This window comes from Hypanus sabinus, chromosome 16 (assembly GCF_030144855.1).
Source record: "Hypanus sabinus isolate sHypSab1 chromosome 16, sHypSab1.hap1, whole genome shotgun sequence".
Classification (NCBI taxonomy): Eukaryota; Metazoa; Chordata; class Chondrichthyes; order Myliobatiformes; family Dasyatidae; genus Hypanus; species Hypanus sabinus.
The window spans coordinates 61,050,073-61,069,928 of record NC_082721.1 but is presented as its reverse complement, the minus strand read 5'-3'; the positions used below and the strand labels follow the sequence as shown (position 1 = coordinate 61,069,928).

Genomic DNA, 19,856 nt, shown 5'->3' with positions numbered 1-19,856 from the left:
ATAAAAGATACAATATACAAATAGACAAGGCAAACCTAGGTGTATCATAATATAGAATAAAAAGAAAAAAGAAAAAGGAAAAAAGAAAAAAAATTCATTGTACAAAAACTAATCTAAAAATCTAATAACTAATAGAAGAAAAAAAAGAAAAAAGAGAAAATAAAAAGAGAAAAGAAAAAAAAGGGCTGTTTATAATATCTCACAAAAATACAAAATCATCAGTGTCGTCAACTCCAATCCTCTTGACATATATGAAAGCAAAACTGGAAAATCAAATAGGCCTGGAACAGGGTCCTATTACACCATATGAAAATATTGAATAAATGGTCTCCATATCTTTTCAAATTTAGTTGGTGTCAAATACACCACTTCTAATTTTTTCTAAATTTAAACATAACATAGTTTGAGAAAACCAATGAAATACAGTAGGAGGATTAATTTCCTTCCAATTCAACAAAATAGATCTTCTAGCCATTAGTGTAAGAAATGCAATCATTCGACAGGCGGAAGAAGATAAATGAAGTGAGTCCATCATTGGTAAACCAAAAATTGTGGTAATAGGATGGGGTTGTAAATCAATGTTCAATACCACAGAGATAATATCAAAAATATCTTTCCAATATTTTTTCAAAAGCGGACACGACCAGAACATACGAGTTAAAGATGCTATTTCAGATTGACATCTATCACAAATAGGATTTATATAGGAATAAAAATGAGCCAATTTATCCTCGGACATATGGGCCCTATGTACGACCTTAAACTGTATTAATGAATGTTTGGCACATATAGATGATGTATTAACTAATTGAAGAATTCTATCCCAATTCTCAATAGGAATACAAAGGTTAAGCTGTCTTTCCCAATCATTTTTTGTCTTAAAAGGGGCTCTGAACATATCTTCATAATTATATTATAAAGTTTTGATATAAGCCCTTTCTGAAAGGGGTTTAATTCAAACAATTTCTCCAAAATACCTGAAGACACAAAATTTGGAAAAGTAGGAAGTACAGTATTTTAAAAATTCCTAATCTGTAAATATCTAAAAAAATGAAATCTAGGCAAATTATATTTATTAGATAATTGCTCAAAAGACATAAAACAATTATCCAAAAATAAATCAGAAAATTGTAGTAATCCCTTAGTCTTCCAAGCTGAAAAAGCTCGGTCCATAATTGAAGGGTGGAAAAAACAATTGGATACAATGGGAATATTTAAAATGAACTGAGTCAACCCAAAAAATTTCCGAAATTGAAACCATATACGTAAAGTATGTTTAACTATCGGGTTGTCAATTCGTTTCGGCAATTTAGAAAGAGCAAAAGGGAGAGAAGTCCCCAAAATAGAACCCAGTGCAAAACCTGGTACCGATTTAATTTCCAGGCTCACCCAATGAGGGCTAAAAGATCCATCCCATTCTTTCAACCAGCATATCAAATATCTAATATTAACTGCCCAATAATAAAATCTAAAATTAGGCAATGCTAATCCACCTTCCTTCTTTGCCTTCTGTAAGTATATTTTACCTAACCTGGGATTTTTATTCTGCCATATATGAGGAAATTTTTGAATCAACATTAGTAAAAAAAGATTTCGGAATAAAAATTGGTACCGCTTGAAAATATATAAGAACTTAGGTAAAATAACTATCTTAATAGTATTAATCCTACCTATCAGAGATAAAGATAATGGTGACCACTTAGTAAACAAGCATTTAATCTGATCAATTAAGGGTAGAAAATTAACCTTAAATAAGTCTTTATGGTTTTTTGTGATTTTAATCCCTAAGTAAATAAAAGAGTCATTAACTAATTTAAAAGGTAAGTTTCCATAAATTGGGACCTGTCTATTTAAAGGAAACAATTCACTCTTATTAAGATTTAATTTATACCCAGAAAAATCACTAAATTGAGCCAACAATGATAAAACTACAGGAATGGATTTCTCAGGATTAGAAATAAATAATAATAAATCATCTGCATACAAAGATAACTTATGGGTATCTGTCCCACGATTAATACCAAGAATATCCTGTGATTCTCTGATAGCAATTGCCAAGAGTTCTAAAGCAATATCAAATAATAGTGGGCTAAGAGGACAGCCTTGTCTAGTGCCCCAAAATAGATGTAAAAAGGGAGATCTTTAATTATTAGTAAACACCGAAGCTACTGGAGTAAAATAAATCAGTTTAATCCAGGAAATAAATGTCGGACTAAAATTAAACTTCTCCAACACATTAAATAAGTATGGCCATTCAACTCTGTCAAATGCTTTCTCCGCATCTAATGAAATAACACATTCTGAAATATTATGTGAAGGAGTGTACACAATATTCAATAATTTCCTAACATTTAAAAAAGAATAACGATTTTTAATAAAAACCAGTTTGATCTTCTGAAATAATTTGGGGTAACACCTTCTCCAACCTGGATGCAAGTAACTTAGAAAAAATCTTGGAATCTACATTCAATAAGGATATTGGTCTATAGGATGCGCAATCAGTAGGGTCTTTATCTTTCTTCAATATTAAAGAGATGGAAGCTCTATAAAAAGATTGTGGCAAATTGCCCAATCTAATTGCTTCTTCAAAAACCTTATATAACCAAGGAGAGAGAGTAGCGGAAAAACATTTTAAAAATTCTGCTGTATACCCATCCGGGCCAGGTGCTTTCCCTGAATTCATGGAAGAAATAACCCCTTTGATTTCTGTATCAGTCATAGGAGTTTCCAATATTGAAAGATCATCTGGTGATTATTTTGGGAGATTCAATTTCCCAAGAAAATCACACATGGTACCACAAACCTGAGGAAATTCAGAATGATACAGGGAAGTATAAAAATCTTGAAATGATTTATTTATCTCATCATGGTTAACTGTCAAGTCCCCATTTTGCTGACAGATCTTAGTAATTTGACGTTTAACCAAAGCATTCTTCAATTGACTAGTTAGCAGTTTACCCAATTTATCACTATGTATATAAAAATCAGATCTGGACTTCATCAGTTGATTTTCAATCGAAGATATAAGTAATAAACTATGTTCTGTTTGAAGTTCAACCCTTTGCTTGTAAAGCTCCTTACTGGGAGTAATTAAATATTTCTTGTCAATCTCTTTAATTTTATCAACCAATAAAAGAGCTTCCTTCTTTCTGTGTTTTCTCAGACCAACAGAGTAAGAGATAATCTGTCCACGTATATATGCTTTAAAAGTGTCCCAAAGTGTTCCGTAGGAAATATCTTCTGTGGAGTAGGTTGAAAAGAAGAAGTCGATCTGTTCATTCATAAATTTAATAAAGTCCGGATCTTGCAATAAGGTAGAGTCAAATCGCCATTGTCTTGCATTAGGAACTGTATCCATAAATTTAATAGAAAGTTTTAATGGAGCATGGTCAGAAATAACTATAATATCATAATCACAACCATTTACCGAAGGAATCAAACAAGAGTCAATAAAAAATAATCAATTCTCGAGTAGGAATGATAAACATGTGATAAAAAAGAAAACTTTGTCCTTAGAATGCTGAAATCTCCAAATATCAAAAACTTCATTATCAGTCATGAAAGAGTTGATACAAGTGGCCGACTTATTGGGTAAAGTCTCAGTAGATACCCATTATCAACTTATATTCATTTAGATTAGGTAAAGAAGTAAATAAGGACTTAAAAAAATCAGGACAATCCACATTTGGAGCATAAACATTAACCATAGCAACCTTTTTATTACAAAGTAAGCCCGTAATTAACAAAAATCTACCATTCGGATCCGAAAAGATATCATGTTGGACAAATGCAATAGAGGAGTCAATAAAAATTGAAACTCCCTTTACTTTGGCATTTGAATTCGAATGGTACTGTTGACCCTGTCAAAACCTAAAAAAGCGATAATTATCCTCCTTCCTCACATGAGTTTCTTGTACAAAAATGATATGAGCATTAAGTCTTTGGAATACTTTGAAAATCTTCTTTCGTTTAATCGGATGGTTTAAACCATTAGTATTCCAAGACACAAAATTAATGGTCTGAGCCATATTTCTAAAATCAACCCTTTGGTATAAAAAGGGTTAACCAACTTGTAAACTCATGCACCTGGAAGAGGAACAAAAATAAAGAGCGAACCCGGAAATGACGACATCGTAGACATATTTGTACATCAGAAACAGCCCAAATGAAAAAACTAAAACAAACTGGTAAAAAAATATAGAATTAGAAAAAAGACCACCCCCACCCACTCAAGAGAAAGAAAAAAAACGACAGCCAAAAATAGGCTGGGAAAAGGAAAAGATGAAACTAACTCTACCCCCATATCAGCGGAAGACCACTCTGTATATAAAGGATATATATAAAAAAATCCACCCAAACTTTAAAAATTATGATCACTATACTAAAACCAAACTTCTTAATATACGTGGTTGTAAAAAAAAACGAAAAGAATATAATCACTAAAAACTTATAAATCGGGTTAAAACCCAAACAAACCAAAAAATATTTAAACTGTGATAAGCGATGCATTGTAGGAAGAAGATGACAGAAAAAAAAAGTGCCATCTTAAAAAAACACCAAAAATGTTTTTTCAAAAAAACCACCATCTAAGTAAAAAAAATTCACCTTCGAAGGGTTAAAAATAATAGTCAGCGATATAGTATAATGGTTAAAGTGTATAAAACAAACTTTGGAAAATATTCTTGCCCCGTACAGGTTTGCTGCAAAGTCCTGTATGTGCAGCACAGGGTAGCGGTCTGGAGTGGTAGCCTCATTCAGTCTGTGGTAGTCACCACATGGTCTCTAACCCCTGGCTGCTTTGGGCACCATGTGCAGGGGGGAGACCCATGGGCTGTCGGACCTCCGTACGATCCCCAATTCCTCCATCCTCTTGGACTCCTCCTTCGCCAGGCAGAGGTTTTCCGGGGGGAGCCTTCATGCATGGGCATGGAGGGGTGGTCCCTGGGTCGGGATGTGGTGCTGTACCCCGTGTCTGGGCATGGCTGCCATGAACGACGGTGCCGGAATCGATGGAAAGTCCGTCGGGATTCTGGTGAATTCATTGTCCGAAAGCGTGATGGAGTCCAGGTGTGGGGCCGGCAACTTGGCTTCACCCAGGGAGAGCGTCTGGAAAGTCTCGGCATATACCAGTCTTTTCCCTTGCAAGTCGACCAGCAGGCTGTGAGCTCGCAAGAAGTCCGCCCCCAGGAGTGGTTGGGCCACCGCGGCCAGTGTGAAGTCCCACGTGAACTGGCTGGCGCCGAACTGCAGCTGCACTTTGCGGGTGCCATAGGTCCGTATCGTGCTGCCGTTTGCGGCCCTCAGGGTGGGTCCTGGCTTCCTGTTGCGGGTGTCGTACCCCGTCAGGGGGCAAGACGCTGATCTCCACTCCGGTGTCGACCAAGAAGCGGCGTCCTGACTGTTTGTCCCAGACGTACAAGAGGCTGTCCTGGTGGCCAGCCGCCATAGTCATTAGCAGCAGCTGGCCCTGGCAGGGTGGGCGACAACGGCAGGCTTTTGTGCCCCACCACTGGTGGTAGAAACACCACAGTTCACTGGCCTCCTCACTCCTGCCTCTGTGTTGTGTGCGCCCCCCTGCCGGGCCTGGTCTGGTCTGCTGTTGGGCACATGGCCTGGTAATCTGACTGACAGATTAGCTCTCCCTCTTGGCATTCCACAGCACGTCTGCCCAGGCCACCACCTTCCAGGGATCGCTGAAATCTGCGTCGGGCAGCTGCTCTAGGAATGCCTGCTTAAACATGAGGCAGGGCTTGTATCCGTCAGCCAGGGCCAGCATTTCATTCATCAATGCTGACGGCAGTCTGTCTCCCAAACCATCCAGGTGAAGCAGGCGGGCACCCCGCTCACGCCGTGAGAGGCCAAAGGTCTCAATGAGCAGCGCTTTGAATGCTTCATATTTGCCTTCTTCCTGGGGCGACTGTATGAAATCTGCAACCAGGGCAGCCATCTCCTGGTCAAGGGCGCTCACCATGTGGTAGTAACACGTAGAATCAGAGGATATCTGCCGAATCTGGAACTGGGCTTCTGCTTGGCTAAACCACACGCGTGGTTGCAGCGTCCAGAAAGTCGGCAGTTTTAGCGAAACTGCGTGAACAGATGAAGAGTCGGTCATCTTTGGTCCAAATCCCGTTTGGACCGTCAGGGTCACCAATGTAGCGATGTGCTACACACAGTGCTGAAACAATGACACGCAGTCGGTAAGTCGTTTGGAGACTAGTGTATTCAAACTTCACGGCGCTGGCATTTAATCCCTAACGCCTGCCCTCTCCGGGCAGAAATGACGTCAGAAGTGCATTACCAAAGTCTCCCCCTGCGCACTGGCTATTTGTGAGCCGGTTCGCCTGCACAGAAAGTGGGTCACCACAGGATATTGAATTGTGTAAGGTAAGGGAAACAAGTAGAAAAGTTACAGAAACTATGACAATTAAAGAGGAGGAAGTACTGGAACTTTCAAAGAATATAAAAGTGAATAAATCTCTGAGTCCTGACAAGATATTCCCTAGGACCTTGAGGGAGGTTAGTATCGAAATAACAGGGGCTCTGACAGAAATATTTCAAATGTCATTAGAAACGGGGATGGTGCCAGAGGATTGGCGTATTGCTCATGTGGTTCCATTATTTAAAAAGGGTTCCAAGAGTAAACCTAGCAATTATAGGCCTGTCAGTTTGACGTCAGTGGTGGGTAAATTAATGGAAAGTATTTTTAGTGATGGTATATATAATTAACTGGATAGACAGGGAGGGTCTGATTAGGAATAGTCAGCATGGAAGGTCATGTTTGACAAATCTTATTGAATTTTTTGAAGAGGTTTCAAGGAAAGTTGACGAGGGTAAAGCAGTGGACTTCAGTACGGCCCTTGACAAGGTTCCTTACGGAAGGTTAGTTAGGAAGGTCCAATCATTAGGTATTAATATTGAAGTAGTAAAATGGATTCAACAGTGGCTAGATGACAGATGTCAGAGAGTAGTGGTGGATAACTGTCAGGTTGGAGGATGGTGACTAGTGGTGTGCCTCAGGGATCTGTACTGGGTCCAATGTTGTTTGTCATATACATTAATGATCTGGATGATGGGGTGGTAAATTGGATTAGTAAATATGCAGATGATACTAAGGTAGGTGGCGTTATGGATAATGAAATGGGTTTTCAAAGTTTGCAACGAGATTTAAGCCAGTTAAGAGAGTGGGCTGAAAGATGGCAGATGGAATTTAATGCTGATAAGTGTGAGGTGCTACATTTTGGTAGGAATAATCCAAATTGGACATACATGGTAAATGGTAGGGCATTGAAGAATGCAGAACAGAGTGATCTAGGAATAATGGTGCATAGTTCCCTGAAGGTGGAATCTCATGTGGATAGGGTGGTGAAGAAAGCTTTTGGTATGCTGGCCTTTATAAATGAGAGCATTGAGTATAGGAGTTGGGATGTAATGTTAAAATTGTACAAGGCATTGGTAAGGCCGAATTTGGAGTATTGTGTACAATTCTGGTCACCAAATTATAGGAAAGATATCAACAAAGTAGAGAGTACAGAGAAGATTTACTAGAATGTTACCTGGGTTTCAGCACCGAAGTTACAGGGAAAGGCTGAACAAGTTAGGTCTTTATTCTTTGGAGTGTAGAAGGTTGAGGGGGAACTTGATAGAGGTATTTAAAATAATGAGGGGGATAGGTCGAGTTGACGTGGATAGGCTTTTTCCATTGAGAGTAGGGGAGATTCAAACTAGAGGACATGATTTGAGAGTTAGGGGGCAAAAGTTTAAGGGTAACACGAAGGGGAATTTCTTTACTCAGAGAGCAGTAGCTGTGTGGAATGAGCTTCCAGTAGAAGTGGTAGAGGCAGGTTCGGTATTATCATTTAAAGTAAAATTGGATAGGTATATAGACAGGAAAGGATTGGAGGGTTAAGGGCTGAGTGCGGGCCAGTGGTACTAGGTGAGTGTAAGCGTCGGCATAGACAAGAAGGGCCGAGATGGCCTGTTTCCGTACTGTAATTGTTATATGGTTATATGATGCCAATAAAGTTGAGGAATTGTTAAAACAGCTTTACAGTGCCTGCAGCTCAGGTTCAATTTCCAAAGATGTCTTTAAAGAGGAGGTACATTCTCCCCGTAATCGTGTGGATTTCCTCTGGGTGTTTCAGTTTCCTCCCATATTTCAAAGACTTATGACTTAGTAGGTTAATTCGGTGTAATCAGGTGACGCAGGCTTGCTGGACAAGAAGGGCCTGTAACCACACTGTATCTCTTTTTCAAAAAAAGCTCCCTTTCATCAGTTGGGAAGTTATAGTATAGTTATTGGTAATGTTGCTGAGGCTGCCCTTGGATCGTTGTGCTCTTCTCTGAGGATCATCACTTTGTCATGGTGGTGAGGCTTGTAAGTTCCTGACAACCCAAGAGTGATGTTGTCTGGAGTTTAGCTCCTGGTACAGTCACCCATGGCAGTAAGATCAAAGGGGAGGTTCCAGACAAAGAGCGACACAACTAAGACCTCAACAGTGCAACTGGCAGAAGGTGGTGACACATCACAGTGGCAACGAAGGCCGAGGAAGGCTGCAGAGGTGAAAGCCTGGTAGTCTTGCATTCCATGCCACTGGGCCCTGACCCCGATCTGTCAAGGACTGTGTGGCTACCCATGCATCAGTCTCCCCACATCAAACAAAGGCACACACAAGCATTCTCCATTAAGAAATTTACCATAGACAACCCCTTAGAATGTCAGAGTTGACTCAAGTTATCACACAGATGTTCTTAAACTAGAAGCAATGCAGAAAAGATTGACCAGGATGTTATTGGACCTGGGGCCCCGAGTTACACGGAGCAGTTGTATAGACTAGAACTTTATTCCTTGGAACACAAGATTGAAAAGTGACCTGATAGAGGTATATTAGATTATGAGGGTCATTGACAATGTGAAATTCTTCTTTATGCCAGAGAGGGGATGCTAAAAACAAAGGGAATCGTTAAGATCAGATTTTAAAGGGACATCAGGGGCAGCTTCTTCATACAAATGGTGGTGTGTATTTGGAATGAACTACTAGAAATAGTGGTTGAGGCAGGCACATTAGTAACCGAAAACGCATCCAGACAGTACATGCATAGGAGACGTTTAGAGGATATGGGCCAAATGCAACAGATGGGACGAGATCACTGGACAACACAGTTGGCACGGATGAGGGCCTGGTTCCGGGCTGTGATTGTACTGAATGAAGGACAAGCTCAACATACCTAATCAAGATTTTATTTCTTCTGACATACATTCCCATTACAAAGCGAGGACCCGCTACCATACTCAACATTCAGAAAACCTGAACAGCACAATTGGACTCCTGAGCAGAGGAAAGAGTCATTCAGATGTTCAGGAGCCCTGAGTTGCTCTCTCAGCCAGAGCCTTCCGCAGATCCTGAGGGGTGTGAACCCCAAACTCTGTGATGATTCCTGTAATCAGACTATGGGGAGTGATGTCAAATGCTGGATTCCAGACCCCGATCCCTGCAGAGAGAGAACACCAGACCTCCTTTTCAGATAGAAGTTTATACGTCCTCTGGCAGAAGATGAGGACACATCACAATGACGGTGAAGGTAAGGGAAGGCTGCAGCACTGAAGGGTCCCCAGTCGACTCACATTCCATTCCACTGAACCCTGACCTCGATCTATGAAGGATTGTGTGGTGGTTGTCCGTGCATCACTCTCCCACATTAAATGAAGTCACACACAGGGATTTTCCATTGAAACAATCTATCCTAATATCCCTGATTAAGTCCCATGGCAAAATAAGTCCTTAAGACATAGGAGCAGAATTAGGCCATCTGGCCCAATGAGTCTGCTCAGCCTTTCAGTCATGGCTGACCCTTTTTTCTTCTCCCTGTGATCTTTGATACCATGTCTAATCAAGAACCTATCCATCTCTGCCTTAAATACACCCAACGACCTGGCCTCCACAGCTGCATATGGCAACAAATTCTACAAACACACCATCCTTTGGCAAAAGAAACTTCTCCACAACTCTGTTTTGAAAGGGCACCCCTCTATCCTAAGGCTGTGCCCTCTTGTCCGAGACTCTCCACCATGAGAAACATCCTTTCCACATCTACTCCATCTAGGCCTTTCAACATTCAAAAGGTTTCAATGAGATCCCCCCCAATCATCCTTCTGAATTCCAGCGAGTACAGACCCAGAGCCATCAAACATTTCTCGTATGATAACCCTTTCATTCCTGGAATCATTCTTGTGAATCTCCTCTGGATGCTCTCCAATGCTGGGACATCTTTTCTAAGATGAGGGGCCCAAATCTGTTCACAATACTCAAGGTGAGGCCTCACCAGTGCCTTATAAAGCCTCAGCATCACATCCTTGCTCTTGTATTCCAGACCTGTTGAAATGAATGCTAACATGGCATTTGCCTTCCTCACCTCCCACTCTACCTGCAAGTTAACCTTTAGTATGTTCCGCCAAGGACACCCAAGTCCCTTTGTATCTCAGATTTTTGGATTTTCTCCCCATTTACAAAATAGTCCACACATTTATTTCTACTACCAAAGTGCATGACCATGCATTTTCCAATGTTGCATTTCATTTGCCACTTACTTGCTCATCTGCCTAATCTAAGTCCTTCTGCATCCTACCTATTTCTTCAACACTATCTGCCCTCCACCAGTCTTTGTATCATCTGCAAACTTGGCAACAAAACCATCTATTCCATCATCTAAATCATTTATATACAGCATAAAGAGAATAGGTCCCAACACTGGCAGCCGACCAGAAAAGGGTCCTTTTATTCCCACTCGCTGCCTCCCACCAATCAGCCAATGCTCTAAGCATGTTAGTAACATTCCTGGAATACAATGGGCTCTTAACTTGGTAAGCAGCCTCATGTGTTTGATCTTGTCAAAGGCCTTCTGAAAGTCCAAATATACAACATCCACTACATCCCCTTTATCTATCCTACTTGTAATCTCCTCAAAGAATTCCAGCAGGTTCGTCAGGCAGGACTTACCCTGAAGGAAACCACGCTGACTTTGTACTATCTTGTCCTGTGTCACCAAGTACTCCATCACCTCATCCTTAACAATTGACTCTAACATCTTCCCAACACTGAGGTCAGACTAACTGGTCTATAATTTCCTTTCTGCTGCCTTTCTCCTTTCTTAAAGAGTGGAGTAACATTTGCAAATTTCCAGTCCTCTGGCACCATGCCAGAGTCCAATGATTTTTGAAAGATCATTTCTAATGCCACCACAATCTCTAACGCTACATCTTTCAGAACCCTAAGGTGCAGTTCATCTGGTCCAGGTGACTTATGTACCTTTAGGACTTTCAGCTTTTTGAACACTTTCTCTCTTGTAATAGTAACTGCACCCAGTTCTCTTCCTTCACACACTATAACATCAGGCATACTGTTAGTGTCTTCCACAGTGAAGACTGAGCAAAATACTCATTTAGTTCATCAGCCATCTCCTTGTCCCCTGTTTGGCCCATGATCCTGTTCATGTACCTTTCCAAGTGTGTTTTAAATGATGTTCTTGTCTCAATCAGTTCCTCAATCTACCTCATGGTGGCACCCGCAATTTGTCTAACGGCTATGCACTCTCTGAAACAGTAACACTATATTCTGCATGCTCTGATAATCATAGAGCTCTACAACAGATACAGGCCCTTTGGCAAAACCAGACCATACCCACCACAGTGCCCACTCTGTCCCAATTTCTTGTGTTCAGCTGATACCCCTCCAAATTCCATCCTGCCAAATATCTATCCAATTGCTTGTGAAGAGATACTATTAAACCTACCTTAACCACTTCCTCTAGCAGCTCATTCCATAAACTCACCACCCCCTGTACAAAAACGTTGACCCTTTGCTCCCTATCAAATCGTTCCCCTCTTGGCATAAATCAAGTTTTCATCTCTCCAGAAAAAATTATTACTGTCCACCTCATGTACACCTCTCTTAACTTTCCTTTTGTACTACCTCAAGGACTGCAGCAGTTCATGAAGGCAGCTCATCACCACCTTCTCAATGGCAACTAGGGATGGCAATAAATGCTGGCTTAACTGGTGACACCCACATCCCGTGAATGAATGTATAAAGAATATATATACCCATATATGGAATAATCTATCTGGATCACCACATCTTTATACAGATGGCAACAGTAAACCAGTTATTAACAAGCTGATCCTGAGCTCCTTTCTGATACGAGACAGGATCCACTAATGGTGTGGCACACCCTCTAAAATGCTATGTTTGGAAATGCAATTGGTTTATTATTGTCACAGGTACCGAGGGATTGTGAAAAGCTTGTCTTGTATACTGTTCATACAGATCAATTCACAAGAGCACAGGACATTGGAGCAGAATTATGGCAAGTCTGCTCCACCATTCCATCATGGTTGATTTATTATCCCTCTCCTCCCCATTCTCCGGCCTTCTCCCTGTGACCTTTGACACCCTTACTAATTGAGAACCTATCAAACTCCACTTTAATTATACCCAGTGACTTGGCCTCCAGAGACATCTGTGGCAATGAATTCCACAAATTCACCGTCCTCTGGCTAAAGAAATTCCTCCTCGTCTCTGTACTAAAGGGCAGTCCTTGCATTCTGAGACTATGCCCTCTGGTCCTAGATTCCCTACTACATTCATTACATCAGTGGTAGAAAAAGTTTTCAAGATTAGGTTTATTAGTCACATGTATATCAAACTATGGAATGATACATTATTTGCATTAACAGCGATGTGCTGGGAGCAGGTCAGAACACTTAACACAGGCACAGGAAGCAATAACAGAGCCCAGAATAAAGTGTTAAAGTTACAGAGAAAGTGCAGTGCAGGCAGAGAATAAGGTGCAAGGTCATAATGAGATAAATTGTAAGGTCAAGAGTCTATGCTATAACACAAGGGGATTGTCCAATATTCCTAAAACAGCAGGAGAGAAGCTGTCCTTGAGTCTTATATTATGTGCCTTTTGGCTTCTATGGGGGGGAGACAGAATGCCTGAGGTGGCTGGGATCTTTGATTATTCTGGCTGCTTTACTGAAGCAGAGTAAAGCTTGGACAGCTGTAAAATTAAGCAGGAGGGAGTAAGGGAGCAGGAGGTGTTCAGCTGAAGAAGAGGAATGGACCCAAAAGAATCACCCGGCAGAGCTACCCTCACCTGGTGCCGCAATGCGAACTCCGTTAACATCCGTAAGCTCCTCCGCAGGCCGTTCCTCCACCACGATCTGATCGCCCCTCTCCAGGCTGAGGTCGCATGACGAACTGGGAGCTGCCACGTAGAAGGGGATGTGGTGATGGTGGGCCGCAACAGCCAGCTGGTAGGTGCCAATTTTGTTGGCTGTGTCACCATTGGCCACAATCCGGTCTGCTCCCACTACGACCGCTAGAGCCGGTGGGGGGGGGGGGGGGGGAAGTATACATGAAGATGTTAGGTCTGCTTGCTCTCATTCCCACCCCCACAACCTGGTCTGACATGACCAACACCACACACTGGAGATCAGAGTCAGTTCTGCTCATGAAGCACCAGTGCTAATCAAACAAAAATAAAAGGTCAGCACCACATTGTGGGCCGAAAGGCCTGTGCCATTCCAGGTTCTAATCACAGTTCTCAGACGGTGAAGGAGGCGTTCGGCATATTGCCTGTTACAGCTCAGGGCACTGGGTACAAGAGTTGGGAAAAACACACAACTCCACAGGTCAGGCAGCATCTATGGAGAGGGAGACGAGACCCTTCATCAATACTGAAAAGGAAGGGGGCAGAAGCCAGAATAAAATCTGGGAGCAGTACAAGCTGGTAGCTGACAAGTGAGACCAGATAAGGGGGAAGATGGGTAGGTGAGGTGGTGGGGTTAGGTATAAGATGTAAAGGGTCGATGAAGGGATCTGACACAAATCAGAATCAAGTTTATTATCACCGGCATGTGACATGAAACTTGTTAACTTAGCAGCCACAGTTCAAAGCAATACATAATCTAGCAGAGACAAAAATAATAATAAACAAGTAAATCAATTATGTATATTGAATAGATATAAAAAACATGTAAAAACAGAAATACTGTATATTTTAAAAAAGTGAGGTAGTGTCCAAAGATTCAATGTCCATTTAGGAATCAGATGGCAGAGGGGAAGAAGCTGTTCTTGAATCGCTGAGTGTGTGCCTTCAGGCTTCTGTACCTCCTACCTGATGGTAACACTGTGAAAAGGGCATGCCCTGGGTGCTGGAGGTCCTTAATAATGGACACTGCTTTTCTGAGACACCGCTCCCTCAAGATGTCCTGGGTACTTTGTGGGCCAGTACCCAAGATGGAGCTGACTAGATTTACAACCTTCTGCAGCTTCTTTCGGTCCTGTGCAGTAGCCCCTCCATTCCAGACAGTGATGCAGCCTGTCAGAATGCTCTCCATGGTACAGCTATAGAGGTTTTTGAGTGTATGTGTTGACATACCAAATCTCTTCAAACTCCTAAAAAGTATAGTCATTGTCTTGCCCTCTTTATAACTACATCGACATGTTGGGACCAGGTTAGATCCTCAAGAGACCTTGACACCCAGGAACTTGAAACTGCTCACTCTCTCCACTTCTGATTCCTCTATGAGGATTGGTATGTGTTCCTTCATCTTACTCTTCCTGAAGTTCACAATCAACTCTTTTGTTTTACTGACATTGAGTGCCAGGTTGTTGCTGCGGCACCACTTTGGCATATCTCACTCCTGTACGCCCTCTTGTCACCACCTGAGATTCTACCAACAATGGTTGTATCATCAGCAAATTTACAAATGGTATTTGAGCTATGCCAGCCATACAGTCATGAGTATATAGAGAGTAGAGCAGTGGACTAAACACACCCCTGAGGTGTGCCAGTGTTGATCGTCAACAAGGAGGATATGTTATCACCAATCTGCACAGGTTCTTGTCTTCCAGTTAGGAAGTCGAGGATCCAATTGCAAAGGGAGGTACAGAGGCCCAGTTTCTGCAAATGGATGGAGGAAGAAAGGAGAAGATGACAACCAGAGGGAGGTGATGGACAGATGAGAAGGGGTGAAAAAGGAAAAGAGGAGGACAAAGCGAGGGGGGGGGGGGGGAGAAATCAATGTTCTTATCATCAAATTGGAAGCTACCAGATGGAATATGAGGTGTTGCTCCTCCAGCCTGAGTGTGGTCTCATCGTGGCAGTAAGCAGGCCATGGGAAGTTGAATTGAAATTGGTGCCAGAGGGGTTGGAATGTTACACTGCAGTTATATAAGAAATTGGTGAGGCTGCACTTGGAACATTGAGTTCAGTTGTAGTCACCTTGTTATCGGAAGAATGCTACTAAACTGGAAAGAGTTCAGAAAAGATTTACAAGGATGTTGCCAGGACTCGAGGGATCAAATTATAATGAGAGGGTGAGCAGATTGGGACCTTATTTCATAGCAATGTAGGAAAATGAGGGGTGTATAAAACCTCCTTTCCCCTCTCACCTGAAATGTATGCCCTCTAGTACTAGATATTTAAATGCTGGCCAAAAGAGTCAAGACAGTCGGTCAATGCCTCTCGTAATTTTATAAACTTCTATCAGTTCTCCCATCCAGGCACCATCCTGCTGAACCTACTCTGTACCCTCTCCAAGGTCTCCACTTCCTCCCTGTAATGAGGTGACCACAACTCCATTACCAGTGACTGGTCCACCCACTATCACAGGCTCCACATCAGGATTGAGGGTTGGACCAAATATTCCAAATCAGAAAACTACCTGAAATGTGCTTTTCCTTCATCGCCATGGAAACCATGCTGTCCACAATGAGTGTGGCAGGGATCTTATCATAGGTTAGCTCATACGCAGTCAGTCTCGCCCCCTGATTGTAGGGCCGGGTCTCTGTGCAGTAAACGTGTTTCAGGCGACCCAAAGCCCAGAGAGATCTGATCACACCTGTCAAGAGAGAGGATGACAAACTGCACTTACATTACACCCTTAGTACAGTAAAACATCCAAGATGGAGACACATGAGACAGACTGTGGACGCTGGAATTTAGAGATTCTGGAGGAACTCAGCAGGTTAGGCACCATCTGTAGAGGGAAAAAGACAGATGATGTTTCGAGCCGAGACGTTTGAGGCAAAATGGTGGCATAGAAAAATCTTGGGAATGAAAGGGTTAATATATGAGGAGTGTTTGTTGGCTCTGGGCTTGTACTCACTGGAGCTTAGAAGAATGAGAGGAGAGAGGAGCTATCTCATTGAAACCTATCGATTATTGAAAGGTCCAAATAGAGTAGATGTGTAGTGAATGTTTCCAGTAGCGGAGGAGTCTAGGACCAGGGACCCTGCCTCAGAATACAAGGATGTCCTTTAGCACAGAGATGAGGAGGAATTACTTCAGCTAGTGGTGGTGAATCTGCAGAATTCATTGCCATAGTTGTGAAGGCCAAGTCATTGGGTATTTTTAAATAGGAGGCTGATGGTTTCTTGATAAGTAAGGGTGTCAATGGTTATGGGGAGAAGGCATAAGAATGGGGTTGAGAGGGAGAATGAATCAGCCAGGATCGAATGGCAGAGCAGAGCAGACTCAACAAGCCCAATTATGCCTTTACGTCTCATGGTTTTATGACAATGCTATTACACCACCAGGGACCCTGGTTCAATTCCACAGTTCTCCCCATGACCACACAGGTTTCCTCTGGGTGTTCCAGTTTCTTCCCACATTTCAAAGATGCTTGAGTGAGCATCAGTAAGTTGTGGGCATACTACGCTGGCACCAGAATCTCAGTGACACGTGGGCTTCATCCAGAACATCCTTGGACTCTGTTGGTCGTTGATGCAAACATCCCATTTTACTCTGTATGTTTTGATGTACATGTGACAGATAAGGCTGAAATAATGCTTTATCTCTGAAATAAAGCTGACATTCACCCTAATAATATTAAAAGCTAATATTCCAGAAACATCAATTGTTTATTGTTCACCTCTCCCCACCCCCACAGGTGTTGCCTGACCTGCTGAGTTCCTCCAGCATTTTGTACTTGTTTCTCTGGATTTCCGCCATCTGCAGAATCTTTGAATCAATAAAGGAGAAAGTAAGGGGTGAAGTCGAAGTCAATCAGAGAAGCAAATGGCACTTATCCGATCAGTGCTGTGATTTCATGGGATCCTACCCAGTGCGGTGCCATATCCTGCTGTTGCCAGGGAGCCGGTGTTACAGTGCGTGAGGATTGTCACCTCGTCCGTTTCCACCTTGGACAAGATGTGTTCAGCTCCATGGGATCCAATACTGTGGTTATCGTGAATGTCCTTCTCCATCATGGACTCGATTCTGCAAATCAGACTGTTTGATTGGAAAAAAAATGCTTCAGAACACTGAATAGTACAGCACAGGAAAAGGCTGTTTGCCCACAAAATTCAAAGTAAGTTCATTATCCAAATACATATAGGTCATTATATATATTGAGATTCATTTTCTTGCAAACATTTACAGGAAAACAGAGAAATACAATAGAATTTATGAAAAACCTAAACAAAGACTGACAAACAACAAATGTGCTAAAAAGGATAAATCATGCAACTTGATAGAGGTGTACAAGACGATGAAAGGCATAGATCAAGTGGACAGCCAGAAACTTTTCTCCAGGGTGGAAATGGCGACTACGAGAGGGCATAATTTTAAGGAGATTGGAGGAAAGTATTGAGAGGATGTCAGAAGTGAATTCATTAACAGCGAGTTGAATGTGCTTCCAGGAGTAGTAGAGGCAGGTACAATGGGGACACTAAAGAAATTCTTAGATAGGCACACGGTTGATAGAAAAATGAAGGGTTAGGTTGGAGGGAAGGGTTAGACTGGTCTTAGAGAGATTATTTCTGAGATCAGGAACTTGGAGCAAGGATACAGATGGAAATAATAATTGAATTCCAATATTTGGCACGTATTTTATTTATTTATTGAGATGCAGTATGGAATAGGCCCTTCCAGCCCTTCGAGCTGCCCTGCCCAGAAACTCTCCCCCCCCTCCCCGATTTAACCCTAGCCCAACCACGGGGCAATTTACAATAACCAATTAACCTACCAACAGGTAAGACTCTGGGCTGTGGGAGGGAGGAAACCGGAGCACCTAGAGGAAACCCACGCGGTCATGGGGAGAATGTACAAACTCCTTACAAGCAGTAAGGCAGGAAATGAACCCGGATCGCCTGCACTGTAAAGCACTGTGTTGTCTACGCTACTGTGCAGTCAGGCAGTGTCTGTGAAAAGAAAAATAGTAACTATTTCAGTGCTTTTAGTAGCTATTCCAGTTATTTAACCTCGACATCTCCATAATCCTTGGATGAAGTTGTGCCCACAGTACACACAAGGGAGGAGTTAGCCACTGGCTGGAGCTCACCTTTCTTTGAAGTTCTCCGGAGTGGAATCTGTCCGCTTGACCTCTTGCGATATAAATTCAGCTAGGTGCTGAGCTGCCCTCGCCATATTGACAGCTGTGGGCCTGGCAGTTACGAGATAGTCCAGCGACTCCAGAGCAAAGGTTGCAATGGATTCCTTGTCGAGGTCCTTTCTCCCATGAAGCTCTACAGCCAGACTCAAACACGCAACGATGGCAATTGCTGGGGCACCCCGTACCTGCAAAGAGTTCAGAGGTTACACAGAGGGAGTGAACAGGGGAGCAAGGTCATTGGTGGTTACAAGATGGCCCCTCTCTAATGAATCACATAGAGGTGTCCTGAAGATGCAAAGTCCAACACCAAAAAACTGCAAGCACTGAGTGGGAGATTTTCAAACTTCAAAGTAGAATGTGTTCTTGCAGGAATTTATGGGAAGGAAAAAATACAATAGAATTTTATGAAGAACTCTACATAAATAAAGACTGACAACCAACGTTCAAAAGAAGACAAACTGTGCATTAAATACTGAGAACGAGTTGTAAAGAGTCTTTGAAAGTGCGTATGTAGGTCGTAGAACATTCCCCTTCCTACTCTAACCTTGCACGTTTTCCCTCCTTCCCACCCTACTTCTCCCCTTCCAGTTCTCCTCTCCATCTTTCCCCTCCTCACTCTTCTTAATGTCCTCTCCTCCACCTCCGAGACCCTACTTTACCAGTTTCCCCTTCCCCCATGTCCCCTTTCTTCTCCACTTCACTTTTCCCCTCCCTCATTTCTCTCCCCAGGCAACACCCACTTCCTCCCTCCCCGACACGCTCCCTCTCCTTCCTCCCTCCCCGACACGCTCCCTCTCCTTCCACCCCCTCCGCCACGCACCCTCATCTCCCGGATGGCCTCCCAGCCGGCGCGGACGCCACCGACCGGCCGGTATTCGCTGCGGTGCGGCAGCAGCAGCTGGTCCAGGACGCTCAGGCTGCCCCGCCGGTAGTGCAGCGCCTGTAGGTTCATAACCGCAGTCCAAGCCGATGACTCTGGCCGGCGGCGGAGCTGGATCCGGGTCCGGGTGCGGGTCCGAGTCCGGGTGCGGGTCCGAGTCCGGGTTGATCACTCGAGTCCGGTGTGTGACGTTCTATGGGTGCCAGCCAGGAAGTCGAGATTCGAATATTTGTCATTCTCACCGTACATCAGCTCTGCGGGGCAGAATGAGACAGCGTTTCCCACGAGCAGTGCAATCATAACTAAACAAACACAACACTAAATAATAAACATAACAATAAATAGTAAAACACAACAGCCACATGTCAGTTAAAAACAAGTTATAAGAGTCCAGTGCGAGTTAAAAATGTCCAAAGCAGAGTCAGAGCAGCTATTTAGCAGTCCGACTGCCTGTGGGAGGAAGCTGTTTAGTAGCCTTGTAGTTTTTGTTTTGATGCTCCTGTAACGCTTGTCTGATGGCAGAAGAGCAAACAGTTTATGGAGAGGGTGTGAGGGGTCTTTAATGATGTACCGTGTCTT

General features: G+C 42.8%; 1 protein-coding gene across 2 annotated transcripts; it reads right to left on the bottom strand.

Moving 5' to 3' along the window:
• Positions 1-2,242: 2,242 nt before the first annotated feature.
• mri1 (methylthioribose-1-phosphate isomerase 1) lies at positions 2,243-19,468 on the bottom strand. 2 transcript variants are annotated; one of them, XM_059991902.1, is made up of 6 exons: positions 19,218-19,468; positions 18,347-18,582; positions 17,126-17,295; positions 15,728-15,904; positions 13,153-13,377; positions 2,243-3,348 (listed from the first exon to the last, which is right to left on the bottom strand). In XM_059991902.1, exons 1-6 carry the CDS (start codon positions 19,347-19,349, stop codon positions 2,753-2,755), a joined length of 1,536 nt encoding a protein of 511 aa, XP_059847885.1. In that variant the 5' UTR covers positions 19,350-19,468; the 3' UTR covers positions 2,243-2,752. The 2 variants fall into 2 exon arrangements, with proteins under 2 accessions (XP_059847885.1, XP_059847886.1); XM_059991903.1 differs by lacking the exon at positions 2,243-3,348 and adding an exon at positions 9,225-9,489 and having other exon boundaries at positions 19,218-19,460.
• Between the last annotated feature and the right edge of the window lie 388 nt (positions 19,469-19,856).